A 14,178-nucleotide genomic window follows, 5' to 3' on the forward strand; every position below is an offset into this window, starting at 1 on the left:
AGTCTTCTCCAACCCCACAGTTAAAAAACATCAATCAAGAACAAGACCCAGCTTCCCCCACAGTCAGTCTCTCCCATTAGGAAGTTTCCATAACCCTCTTATCTATCAGAGGGCAGACAGAATGAACACCACAATCACAGAAAACTAATCACACTGATCACATGGACCACAGCCTTGTCTAACTCAATGAAACTATGAGCCATGCCACATAGGGCCATCCAAGATGGACATGTCATGGTGGAGAGTTCTGACAAAAGGTGGTCCACTGGAGAAAGGAATGGCAAACCATTTCAGTATTCTTGCCTTGAGAACCACATGAACAGTATGGAAAAGCTTATAACTCAGAATTCAAAAACAAGGATCATGCCATCTGGTCCCATCACTTCATGGCAAATAGATGGGTAAAGAGTGGAAACAGTGTCAGATTTCATATTTTTGGGCTCCAAAATAACTGTGGACAGTGACTGCAGCCACAAAATTAATAGATGCTTTCTCCTTGGAAGAAAACCTATGATCAAACTAGACAGTGTATTAGAAAGCAGATGCATCGCTTTAGTGACAAAGGTCCATATACTCAAAGCAATGGTTTTTCCAGTAGTCATGTATGGATGTGAGAGATGGACCATAAAGAAGGGTGAGCGCTGAAGAATTGATGCTTTCAAACTGTGGTGCTGGAGAAGCCTCTCAGGAGTCCCTTGGACAGCAAGGATATCATACCAGTCAATTCTAAAGGAAATCAGTCCTGAATATTCACTGGAAGGACTGGGGTTGAAGCTCCAATACTTTGGGCACTTGATGCAAAGAGCCAACTCATTGGAAAAGACCCTGATGCTGGGAAAGATTAAGGACAAGAGGATAAGTGGGCAACATGGGATCAGATGGTTGGATGGCATCACTGAGTCAATGGACATGAATTTGAGCCTACTCAGGGAGACAGTGAAGGACAGGGAAGCCTGTTGTGCTACAGTTCATGGGGTTACAAAGACTCAGACATGACTTAGCAACTGAACAACAACCACCAAAATACCAGAGAAGCTAATAGTATGGCAATTAATCCAAATGGAACAATAAAAAAGAAACCAGAAATGGATTATAAGATATGTGAAACAAATTAAAAAAAAAAACATTAGGCCTTGTGATTAAAAATAGATAATTATTTATAATAAAAATATTATGATTAAAATGTAAAATATAAAAATGTTAAATGATTAGAAAAACTCAGAAGAAGAACTCCTAGGTCTAGGGCTAGGCAAATATTTCTTACATATGAAAGTGAAGAAAAGATCCTTTAAGAAAATATTAATAAATTATGCTGCATTAAAATTGAAAACTTTTTGTACAGCAACAAAAATCCTATTAAAATGATGAAAAGACAAGCTAAAACTGAGAGAAAACATTTGCAAACCACGCATCAGACAAAAGACTTGTATCTAGATATGTAGAATATTAAAAGTAATATTACAACTCAATAGTGATTGCAGAAAATTAAAAACCTATGTTCATATAAACACCAACACACAGGTAGGTTGTTGCTTTATTTGTAACAAACAATACTGAAGACCATTCAAATGTCTGTCAGTGGGTGAATAAACAAACCCAATTACATACATATAATCAAGTACTACTCACCAATAAAAAGAAGCATAAGTATTGATATACATGCAATAACCAAGATGGATCCCAGAGTCACTATACTAAGAGAAAAATAAACATCAGTCTCAAAAATTATTTGATTCTGTTTACAGAGCAATCACTACATGGCAATAATATAGAGATGAAAAACAGATCAGTGGTTGCCCCAGGATAGATTTCTCTGTAAATACAGAGGAATAAGATGAAGGAGTTCCTTTTGAAGAATTGAACAATTCTATATCTGAGTTTGGTAGATACATAAATCTATGCAAGAACTAATTTGCATAGTAGTAGTAGTTTAGTAGGTAAGTCATGTCTGATTCTTGTGACCCCATGGACTGTAGCCTGCCAGGCTCCTCCTCTGTCCTTGGGATTCTCCAGGCAAGAATCCTGGAGTGGGGTGACATTTCCTTCTCCAGGGAGTCTCCCTACCCAGGTATCAAAACCAGGTCTCCTGCATTGCAGGCAGATTCTTAACCAACTCAGCTATGAGGGAAGTTCATAATTTGCATAGGACTATGCATACACATGCTTCTCTTGTGGCTCAGATAGTTAAAAAAAAATCTGTCTGCAATACAGGAGACCTGGGTTTGATCCCTGGGTTGGGAAGATCCCCTGGAGGAGGGCATGGCAACCCACTCCAGTATTCTTGGCTGGAGAATCCCCATGGACAGAAGAGCCTGGCGGGCTACAGTTCATAGGATCGGACACAATTGAGTGACTACGCACAGCATGTACAGAAACATTAATAAAGATAAAAATGATGAAAACGGAATGTGATGTTTAGTTAATAGGATTTGTATGATGGGAATTATTTTATTATAATTATATTAATTTATAACATTATCCTAAGTCTTCCAATTTATCCTAAGTTCCACCAGACAAGAATTTTCTCAACATTCTGCAGCAAACTCTTGCCTCTTGAAAAATATTATTAAATTACTAATTTTGACCTTGCTAAATTAAAGAGATTGTTTCTCACAAAAAAGAAAACTTAATAATGCTTTTATTATAGGAGTGAATTTTAATATTTTATAAAGGTGTAAGAATGTTAATTGTGGTAAAATATTGCTTTAATTGTGCAATTTAGTTGATATAAAGTGGGTGTGATGGCAATGTAATGTGTATATTTTTAGCATTTAATAGGACTGACTCATTTGGAGCAAAAAAGTGTGAACCATAGGGTTGATTTAAAAATATCCAGCCTATTTTCATAGTTCTCTTTGTCACCTAAATGACTTTCCTCTCAGATAAGCTGTAATTTTCTAGCACAATTGTCACAGAATTCTACCTTAGCTTTTTTTTTCTCAGTGCTTATCCCAATGATGCAGCTGAAATTTATTATGTATCACAGTTATTGCCACTCACTCTGACACAGTTTCTGTAGATAGAATTCCTTTTTCATCATGAATGTGGACAAAGATTCCTTGAATATTTTAACCTTTGAAGATAAAAATCTGCTTGTCTAACATCTCTTTTAGCAAGGGTCTGTAGATATTACTTTTAAACTCTAAACACTTTGTTACAATATGCATGCGTTAGTAGCTTTTTGGTAAACAGTATGATATACTCCACAAAGATTCAGAATACTCTAAACTTCAGTTCAGTTCAGTTCAGTCGTTCAGTCATGTGTGACTGTTTGCGACCTCATGGACTGCAGCATGCCAGGCTTCTCTGTCCATCACCAATATCAAGTTGGTGATGCCATCAACCATCTCATCCTCTGTTGTCCCCTTCTTCTCCTGCCCTCAATCTTTTCCAACATCAGGGTCTTTTCCAATGAGTCATTTATTCACATCAGGTGGCCAAATAACTCTAAACTTAGTTTTATTTATTTTTTAATGCAACAAATTAACACTCAAAGGCTCAATAAATCTTGGAAACTAGAGCAACCATTTAGCCAAGCACACTAAATATAATTATCTAAATTCAAGAAGATAATACAGGAAAAATTGGTGGAAAATTAAAGCATGTGACATTTTGATTCATGAATGTAAACTTGAATTTCTCATTATGAGACTTAAATAACAATGTATAAATTATCCTGTGTCTTTAATAATTTTAAAAATTGATTGTTTAACTATACAGGGAAAACTCAAAACACTAAGCTGGCAAAAGAAAGCCAATTTGAATAGAAAATATTAAAAGTAATCACATCACAAGTATGAAATTGAATGTAACCAGAAAAAATATTAAAAGTCTGAATAATATAAAGAAAATAGATTAAATTTAACTGAAAAATGAATGATTGCACTAATTTTTGTACATCAGTGCCAAAGTTACTCATCAGATTAACTCCTTCACTTCCTGTCACTAAAGAACACATCAGTTCAGTTCAGTTCAGTCGCTCAGTCGTGTCCGACTCTTTGTGACCTCATGAATCACAGCACGCCAGGCCTCCCTGTCCATCACCAACTCCCGGAGTTCACCCAGACTCACGTCCATCGAGTCAGTGAAGCCATCTAGCCATCTCATCCTCTGTCGTCCCCTTCTCCTCCTGCTCCCAGTCCCTCCCAGCATCAGAGTCTTTTCCACATAGCTTCTTGCTACTGAAGATATCCCATCTATCTATTCATTACTCATGAATCCTTCAGTACTTGTGAAGTAGTATCAAGTATTTTCTGTTTCTTACTTCTCTTGTTTTTTAATATGGTCTTCATTCTTCTAATGCTATTGGATTCAGTTGCCACCACTTTGAAATTACCTCCTTCAAGTAAGTTGAAAAAACACCCCAACCCCTACAACTCAAATAAGTCTTATTTCCTCACTCTCAGATTTTAAAATGTCCTCTCAACTGTCTTGGGACATTTTTTATTGAATATTCTATCTCCCTTCTTTCCAATGACAAATGTGTCTTCATTATACTGAGGCTCCTAGAAGGAAAAGATGAAGAAATACCAAGTAACTGACAAGACACAGGGAAAATAGAAATGAGGCCATCACTCATGAGATAGATTTGAATTTACAAAATAATTATTTCTTCTTTCAACCATTTTTTCCCCCTTTCTCCAGTTCTTGAATGGAAATTTGGCCATTGATCATAGTAAGAATGGAGAATTTAAAATACTTTTAGTGCAATATTTTGTTTCACTATGAATTTATTTGATAGAAAATATCCTCTCTCAACAAATCATTCACATCAAAACGTGGGACATCTATATTGCATTTCAAATTGATACTTACTGTAGTCCAACTGACTTGTTGACCTAGGTCTGTAAAATAGAGTGTGACAATAGACGAAGCTGCAACACTTTGAATGGTTAAGTTGTCCTTCAGAAAGGGCCCACCTTAAACAATAAGGAAATAATATTTTAATACAATTTTGAGGCAAACAAATGATAAAAATTTTTAAAGTGAAACTAGTGAAAGCTAAGGACAAAAGAAATTGCAATTTATAGTAAATCTTTAAAATAAGATAGCATATGAATAAACCAATTTTATAAAATATATCTGGCAAATTTTCAAATACACAGTGGTTTTCTAATGCCATTTAAACAAAGTACAGATTACCACTAGCTACTATTGTGCTCTGAGAAAAATGTAATTTTAGATAATATCATAATCAAATATGATAAAGTATATTTTGAAGTATAATTTTGTGTGTCAGTAGACATACATATCAACTGTTCTATAATTGATTTTAATGTAAGATGAATTAGATGGAGTAGAATTTTTTTTTTTACAGGTTTCTTTCATTTTTTCCTGTTTATTTATTTATTCATTTATTTTTTTAATTTTACAATATTGTATAGGTTTTGCCATATATCAAAATGAATCCACAGATATACATGTGTTCCCCATCCTGAACCCTCCTCCCTCCTCCCTCCCCATACCATCCCTCTGGGTCGTCCCAGTGCACCAGTCCCAAGCATCCAGTATCGTGCATCGAACCTGGACTGGCGACTCGTTTCATATATGATATTATACATGTTTCAATGCCATTCTCCCAAATCTTCCCACCCTCTCCCTTTCCCACAGAGTCCAAAAAACTGTTCTATACATCAGTGTGTCTTTTGCTGTCTTGTACACAGGGTTATTGTTACCATCTTTCTAAATTCCATATAAATGCATTAGTATACTGTATTGGTGTTTTTCTTTCTGGCTTACTTCACTCTGTATAATAGGCTCCAGTTTCATCCACCTCATTAGAACTGATTCAAAGGTATTCTTTTTAATGGCTGAGTAATACTCCATTGTGTATATGTACCACAGCTTTCTTATCCATTCATCTGCTGATGGACATCTAGGTTGCTTCCATGTCCTGGCTATAATAAACAGTGCTGCAATTAACATTGGGGTACACGTGTCTCTTTCAATTCTGGTTTCTTCAGTGTGTATGCCCAGCAGTGGGATTGCTGGATCATAAGGCAGTTCTATTTCCAGATTTTTAAGGAATCTCCACACTGTTCTCCATAGTGGCTGTACTAGTTTGCATTCCCACCAACAGTGTAAGAGTTCCATTCTTCTTTCTCAAGATCGCTTTGGCTATTTGAGGTTTTTTGTATTTCCATACAAATTGTGAAATTATTTGTTCTAGCTCTGTGAAGAATGCTGTTGGTAGCTTGATAGGGATTGCATTGAATCTATAAATTGCTTTGGGTAGTATACTCATTTTCACTATATTGATTCTTCCAATCCATGAACATGGCATATTTCTCCATCTATTAGTGTCCTCTTTGATTTCTTTCACCAGTGTTTTATAGTTTTCTATATATAGGTCTTTAGTTTCTTTAGGTAGATATATCCCTAAGTATTTTATTCTTTTTGTTGCAATGGTGAATGGAATTTTTTCCTTTATTTCTCTTTCTGTTTTATCATTATTAGTGTACAGGAATGCAAGGGATTTATGTGTGTTGATTTTATATCCTGCAACTTTACTATATTCATTGATTAGTTCTAGTAATTTTCTGGTGAAGTCTTTAGGGTTTTCTATGTAGAGCATCATATCATCTTCAAACAGTGAGAGTTTTACTCTTCTTTTCCAATTTGGATTCCTTTTATTTCTTTTTTTCTGCTCTGATTGCTGTGGCCAAAACTTCCAAAACTATGTTGAATAGTAATGGTGAAAGTGGGCACCCTTGTCTTGTTCCTGACTTTAGAGGAAATGCTTTCAATTTTTCACCATTGAGGATAATGGTTGCTGTGGGTTTGTCATATATAGCTTTTATTATGTTGAGGTATGTTCCTTCTATTCCTGCTTTCTGGAGAGTTTTTATCATAAATGGATGTTGAATTTTTTCAAAGCCTTTTCTGCATCTATTGAGATAATCATATCATTTTTATTTTTCAATTTGTTAATGTGGTGTATTACATTGACTGATTTGCAAATATTGTAGAATCCTTGCATTCCTGGGAAAAAGTCCACTTGTTCATGGTGTATGATCTTTTTAATGTGTTGTTGGATTCTGATTGCTAGATTTTTGTTAAGGATTTTTGCATCTATGTTCATCAGTGATATTGGCCTGTAGTTTTCTTTTTTCGTGGCATCTTTGTCATGTTTTGGTATTAGGGTGATGGTGGCCTAATAAAATGAGTTTGGAAGTTTACCTTCCTCTGCAATTTTCTGGAAGAGTTTGAGTAGGATAGGTGTTAGCTCTTCTCTAAATTTTTGGTAGAATTCAGCTGTGAAGCCGTCTGGACCTGGGCTTTTGTTTGCTGGAAGTTTTCTGATTACAGTTTCAATTTCCGTGCTTGTGATGGGTCTGTTAAGATTTTCTATTTCTTCCTGGTCCAGTTTTGGAAAGTTGTACTTTTCTAAGAATTTGTCCATTTCTTCCACATTGTTCATTTTATTGGCATATAATTGCTGATAGTAGTCTCTTATAGCAGAAACTGAAGAGGAACTAAAAAGCCTCTTGATGAAAGTGAAAGTGGAGAGTGAAAAAGTTGGCTTAAAGCTCAACATTCAGAAAACTAAGATCATGGCATCCAGTCCCATAACTTCATAGGAAATCGATGAGGAAACAGTGGAAACAGTGTCAGATTTTATTTTTCTGGGCTCCAAAATCACTGCAGATGGTGACTGCAGCCATGAAATTAAAAGATGCTTACTCCTTGGAAGGAAAGTTATGACCAACCTAGATAGCATATTCAAAAGCAGGGACATTACTTTGCCAACAAAAGTTCGTCTAGTCAAGGCTATGGTTTTTCCTGTGGTCATGTATGGATGTGAGAGTTGGACTGTGAAGAAGGCTGAGCGCTGAAGAATCAATGCTTTTGAACTGTGGTGTTGGAGAAGACTCTTGAGAGTCCCTTGGACTGCAAGGAGATCCAACTAGTCCATTTTGAAGGAGATCAGCCCTGGGATTTCTTTGGAAGGAATGATGCTGAAGCTGAAACTCCAGTACTTTGGCCACCTCATGCGAAGAGTTGACTCATTGGAAAAGACTCTGATGCTGGGAGGGATTGGGAGCAGGAGGAGAAGGGGACGGCAAAGGATGAGATGGCTGGATGGCATCACTGACTCGATGGACGTGAGTCTCAGTGAACTCTGGGAGTTGGTGATGGACAGGGAGGCCTGGTGTGCTGTGATTCATGGGGTCACAAGGAGTCGGACACAACTGAGTGACTGATCTGATCTGATCTGATGATCCTTTGTATTTCTGTGTTGTCTGTTTTGATCTCTCCATTTTCATTTCTAATTTTATTGATTTGATTTTTCTCCCTTTGTTTCTTGATGTGTCTGGATAATGGTTTGTCAATTTTATTTATCCTTTCAAAGAACCAGATTTTGAATTTGTTGATTTTTGCTATAGTCTCTTGTTTCTTTTGCATTTATTTCTGCCCTAATTTTTAAGATTTCTTTCCTTCTACTAACCCTGGGGTTCTTCATGTCTTCCTTTTCTAGTTGCTTTAGGTGTAGAGTTAGGTTATTTACTTGACTTTTTTCTTGTTTCTTGAGGTATGCCTGTATTGCTATGAACTTTCCTCTTAGGACTGCTTTTACAGTGTCCCACAGGTTTTGGATTGTTGTGTTTTCATTTTAATTCGTTTCTATGCAAATTTTGATTTCTTTTTTGATTTCTTCTAGGATTTGTTGGTTATTCAGCAGCCTGTTGTTCAGCCTCCATATGTTGAAATTTTTAATAGTATTTCTTCTGTAATTGAGATCTAATCTTACTGTATTGTGGTCAGAAAAGATGCCTGGAATTATTTCAATTTTTTTGAATTTACCAAGGCTAGACTTGTGGCCCAGAATGTGATCTATCCTGGAGAAGGTTCCATGTGCGCTTGAGAAAAAGGTGAAATTCATTGTTTTGGGATGAAATGACCTATAGATATCAATTAGGTCCAACTGGTCTATTGTATCTTTTAAAGTTTGTGTTTCCTTGTTAATTTTCTGTTTAGTTGATCTATCCATAGGTGTGAGTGGGGTATTAAAGTCTCCCACTATTACTGTGTTATTGTAAATTTCCCCTTTCATACTTGTTAGCATTTGTCTTACATATTGCGGTGCTCCTATGTTGGGTGCATATATATTTATAATTGTTATATCTTCTTCTTGGATTGATCCTTTGATCATTATGTAGTGACCTTCTTTGTCTCTTTTCACAGCCTTTGTTTTAAAGTCTATTTTATCTGATATGAGTATTGCTACTCCTGCTTTCTTTTGGTCTCTATTTGCATGGAAAATCTTTTTCCAGCCCTTCACTTTCAGTCTGTATGTGTCCCCTGTTTTGAGGTTGGTCTCTTGTAGACAACATATATAGGGGTCTTGTTTTTGTGTTCATTCAGCCTGCCTTTGTCTTTTGGCTGGGGCATTCCACCCATTTACGTTTAAGGTAATTATTGGTTTCACCTTGGGTTTATCCTGTTTGGGCCTCTCTGGATTTCTTGGTCTTGAATGATTATTTCCTTCCCCATTTTAGGGAAGTTTTCAACTATTATCTCCTCAAGTATTTTCTCATGGTCTTTCTTTTTGTCTTCTTCTTCTGGGACTCCTATGATTCGAATGTTTTAGTGTTTAATATTGTCCTGGAGGTCTCTGAGATTGTCCTCATTTCTTTTAATTCATTTTTATTTTTTCCTCTCTGATTCATTTATTTCTACCATTCTGTCTTCTAATTCACTAATCCTATCTTCTGCCTCTGTTATTCTACTATTTGTTGCCTCCAGAGTGTATTGATCTCATTTATTACATTATTCATTATATATTGACTCTTTTTTATTTCTCTAGGTCCTTGTTAAACCTTTCTTGCATCTTCTCAATCCTTGTCTCCAGGCTATTTATCTGTGATTACATTTTGATTTCAAGATTTTGGATCAATTTCACTATCATTATTTGGAATTCTTTGTCAGGTAGATTCCCTATCTCTTCCTCTTTTGTTTGGTTTGGTGGTCATTTATCCCGTTCCTTTACCTGCTGGGTATTCCTCTGTCTCTTCATCTTGTTTAAATTGCTGAGTTTTGGGTGTCCTTTCTGTATTCTGGCAGTTTGTGGAGTTCTCTTTATTGTGGAGTTTCCTCACTGTGTGTGGGTTTGTACAGGTGGCTTGTCAAGGTTGCTTGGTTAGGGAAGCTTGTGTGTGTCAGTGTTCTGGTGGGTGGAGCTGGATTTCTTCTCTCTGGAGTGCAATGAAGTGTCCAGTAATGAGTTATGAGATGTCTATGGTTTTGTAGTAACTTTGGGCAGCTGTGTATTGGAGCTCAGGGCTGTGTTCCTGTGTTGCTGGAGAATTTGCTTGGTATGTCTTGCCCTGGAACTTCTTGGCCCTTGTGTGGTGCTTGGTTTCAGTGATGGTATGGAGGCGTTTGATGAGCTCCTGTAAGTTAATGTTCCCTGGAGTCAGGAGTTCCCTGCAGTCAGGGTTTGGACTTAAGCCTCCTGCTTCCAGTTATTGGTCTTATTTTTACAGTAGTCTCTAAACTTCTCCTTATATACAGCATCATCAATAAAATATTTAGGTTAAAGATGAAAAGTTTCTCCACCGTGAGGGTCACCCAGAGAGGTTCACAGTGTTACATGGAGAAAAGAAGAGGGAGGAGGGAGTTAGAGGTGACCCGAATGAGATGAGGTGGAATCAGTAGAGGAGAGAGCAGGCTAGCCAGTAATCACTTCCTTATGTGCACTCCACAGGTGGACCACTCAGAGATGTTCACAGAGTTATATAGAAAAGAGAAGAGGAAGGAAGGAGACAGAGGTGGCCAGGAGGATAAAAGGGGGTAATGAAAAGGAGAGAGACAGATCCAGCCAGTAATCAGTTCCCTAAGTGTTCTCCACCATCTGGAACACAAATTCACAGAGTTGGGTAGAGTAGAGAGGGGTTAGGGAGGAGACACAGGCGACCTGGTGGAGAAAAAGGAGAGTCCAAAGGGGGAGAGAGCAGTCAAGCCAGTAATTTCGTTCCCAAGTAAAAAATGGATACTGAAGATTGGGTTCTTAAAGGTACAAAATTGGTAACAAATACCTAAAAGCAAAAATTAAAAATCTAGAGTAGAGTTTGGAATTTCAAAAATGCAATGTTAAAGAAAGGAAGAAGGAAAAGAATGAGAGAAAAAGAAAAAAAAAAGTCACAAAAATTGTAAAGAAAATATAGGCACAAAATTGATAACAAATACCAAAAAGCAAAAGTTAAAAATCTAGAGTAGAGTTTTGGAATTTCAAAAATACAATGTTAAAGAAAAGAAGAAGAAAAATAAAGGGAAAAAACAAACAAACAAAAACAAACAAAGTCACAAAAATTATAAAAAAAATATAGGTACAAAATTGATAACAAATACCAAAAAGCATAAATTAAAAATCTAGAGTAGAGTTTGGAATTTCAGAAATACAATGTTAAAGAAAATAAGAGAAAGAAAGAAAAAAAAGTCACAAAAATTATTAAAAAAAAAATATAGGTACAAAATTGATAACAAATACCAAAAAGCTATGGCAACCCACTCCAGTATTCTTGCCTGGAGAATCCCAGGGACGGGGGAGCCTGGTGGGCTGCAGTCTATGGGGTCGCTCAGAGTTGGACACAACTGAAGCGACTTAGCAGCAGCAGCAACCAAAAAGCTAAAATTAAAAATCTAGAGTAGAGTTTGGAATTTCAAAAATACAATGTTAAAGAAAGAAAAAAAAAAAGAAAGAAAGAAAGAAAAAGAAAGAAAGAGAAAAGAAAAAAAAAAGGTTACAAAAATTATAAGGAATATATATGAAGTTTGCTTTAAAAAAATAGGGTCTTTTTTTTTTTTCTTTTGCAAAGTAATAGTAGGTTATAAAAGTGAAAATTAAAGGAGTAATAGAGGGCTTAAAATTTTTTTTAAAAATTTAAAAAAAGAGAGAAAGAATGATCGTAAAAATAGTAAAAATATATCTAGGACTTTCTCTGGTGTTGTGGGTATTGTGGGGCAGTTCATTTTCGGCTAGTTCCTTGGTCCGGCTTATATTTCTCAAGATCTATAGGCCCCTTCCTATGTGGTTGGTACTAACGACAGGGTTTTAATTTATTGCCTGTTGCTTCCAAGGCGGTTCCCTCTGTTATAGCTTCTTCTGTTTGCTGGTCTCTTCAGTGTCTGATTTCTGCCCTGATACAAAGGGGGCGGTGGTGGACACCTTTTTTTTTTTTTTTTAGGCTCACTTGTTCAGTCACGCTATGGGGAGGGAGGGACACTGCAAACAAATAACATTGGCATGTGCTTGCAGTGCCTCAGCCACACTGGGCCTGCCCCCACTCACGGCGCGTGTAGCCTCCCTGCCCACACTGCTCAGGCTCTAGATTGCTCCTCCGGGAACCATCTGAGGCCAGCCCTGAGCTGCTTGTGCTTCCCAGGTCCAAGCCGCTCAGGTTCAGGCACTCGGGTAGTCGTCAGAGGCGCAGACTCGGTTGGGCCAGTGTTTTGTGCCCTTCCCAGGTCCAAGCAGCTCAGGTGATAAGGTGTTCGGTGAGCACGGTTGCTGCGACTTATCACCTCCCTGCCGCTCAATTTTCTGGGTGTACAACTGGCGCACCTTCTCAGGCGGGTGTTGACCGTCCAGAACCCCAAGAAGTCTTAGTTAGCAAAGAAACCTGCTTATGGTTTTGTAGATGATGTCTCTCTGGGGCTGCGATTGCCCGCTTCTGGCTCTGGCTGCCTGTCACAAGAGGGGGATGGTCTGCAGCCGGCTATCTCTGTTCAGTCCTTTGTTCTGTGCGCGGGCCTGGCAGTGTCTTAGGTTAGGGCTGGCTTTTTGCATTGTAGTTATCCCACAGTCTGGTTTGGTAGCCCAAATTAGTTTGCTCAGGTAGCACTCGGGGCATTCAGGCCAGATCCTTACTCTAAGCGATGCATCCCATACTTCCAGGACATTATAAATTATATTAATCACAGTAATGAGAGAACACATTTAGGTTACCAGTTTGTATGACAGATTTATTGCAACAATGGCTGAAATTATTCACCATTACCATGGCAGCATTACTCATAATATGACTTTTAGTCCCTTCTATTAAGAGTTGGTGTCGGTTTCCCCACCCCTTGAATATAAGGTAGTCTAGTATCTTGCTCTGACAAATAGAATGTGGGACAAGGGATCATAAGCCAGTTCTAAGCCTGGGTTTCATGAATTCTTGAATGCTTGTGCTCATTTATTTGCACTTCTGATTCCACCAAGGCCAGAACTTTCTGATGAAGCATGAAACCATATAGAGCAGAGAGGACTGGCTACAGCCCTGAACATTCTGGCCAGTCCAGCAATCCACCAGCTCACCTTAGCTGTTTGAATGAAACTAGCCAAGCAAGGCCAACCCCAGCCCAGCTAAGCAGAGATCCCAAGCCAAAAAAATGTTGGCTATATTTTCCCATAAAAATAAATTGCTTGTTCTTTTATTTGTGTTTTAGCAGTTTTTTGTGTACAGAAAATGTAAAAGACTCTAAAATAACATGATATAATTATTCATAGTGCACTCATTCTGGCAAAGATACTCTGGCAGCAAATATGTAATATTCATGCCTTGCTTTGTTTTGGTGTTGTCTTTTTCCTTAATATTAATAGTTATAACTATGTTTAATGAGGTGTTAACCATGCACAAATCATTATAGTACTTTATAAACATAATCTTACTTACACACTAGCCACCACCTACAAAAAAGCACACATACACACACACACAAACCATAAGTTAGATTCTTTATTAGCTCACTTTACAAAAGAAGATTCTGAATATAAGTAAGTAGAAAGATAGGTTTTAAATTGTTTTATTCCAAATAGCCTTTGTGCCATATCCTGCTTATATCACTAAATTCATAGATTCCCTTTTTCAAATAGTTCATCACATTCTTATAAAAAAAACAATAAAGGTAGTCCTTGATGGGGCTGTTTATAAAACACTCCAAAAAAAAAAAACAAAGAACACTTGGAGGGTTATGCTTTATTCTCATCACACACTGGTACATCCAACCAGGTATATGAGTGAAGGGAAATAAAATGTCACATTCACCAGAAAGGTTGAAGTAACAGAAATTCCCCAGTCCCTTATAACATCCCTCAAATTGAAATTACATCTGACACTGATGCTTGTGGTATTCAGGTTTTTTTTTTTAATTCATATAAGAATCAAGTTCAGAAAACAATACCATTATTTC

General features: G+C 37.1%; 1 protein-coding gene across 2 annotated transcripts in view; it reads right to left on the reverse strand.

Annotated features, from left to right (window-relative positions):
• The window catches only part of TECRL (trans-2,3-enoyl-CoA reductase like), a 145,723-nt gene that overhangs the window by 52,378 nt on the left and 79,167 nt on the right, over positions 1-14,178 (reverse strand). For both annotated transcript variants that reach the window (XM_055588686.1, XM_055588687.1), the window contains exon 4: positions 4,816-4,919. In XM_055588686.1, the coding sequence (XP_055444661.1) occupies positions 4,816-4,919 (104 nt within the window). The remainder of the gene's footprint in view (positions 1-4,815; positions 4,920-14,178) is intronic.

This window comes from Bubalus kerabau, chromosome 7 (genome assembly GCF_029407905.1).
Source record: "Bubalus kerabau isolate K-KA32 ecotype Philippines breed swamp buffalo chromosome 7, PCC_UOA_SB_1v2, whole genome shotgun sequence".
In the NCBI taxonomy this organism is placed as follows: Eukaryota; Metazoa; Chordata; class Mammalia; order Artiodactyla; family Bovidae; genus Bubalus; species Bubalus kerabau.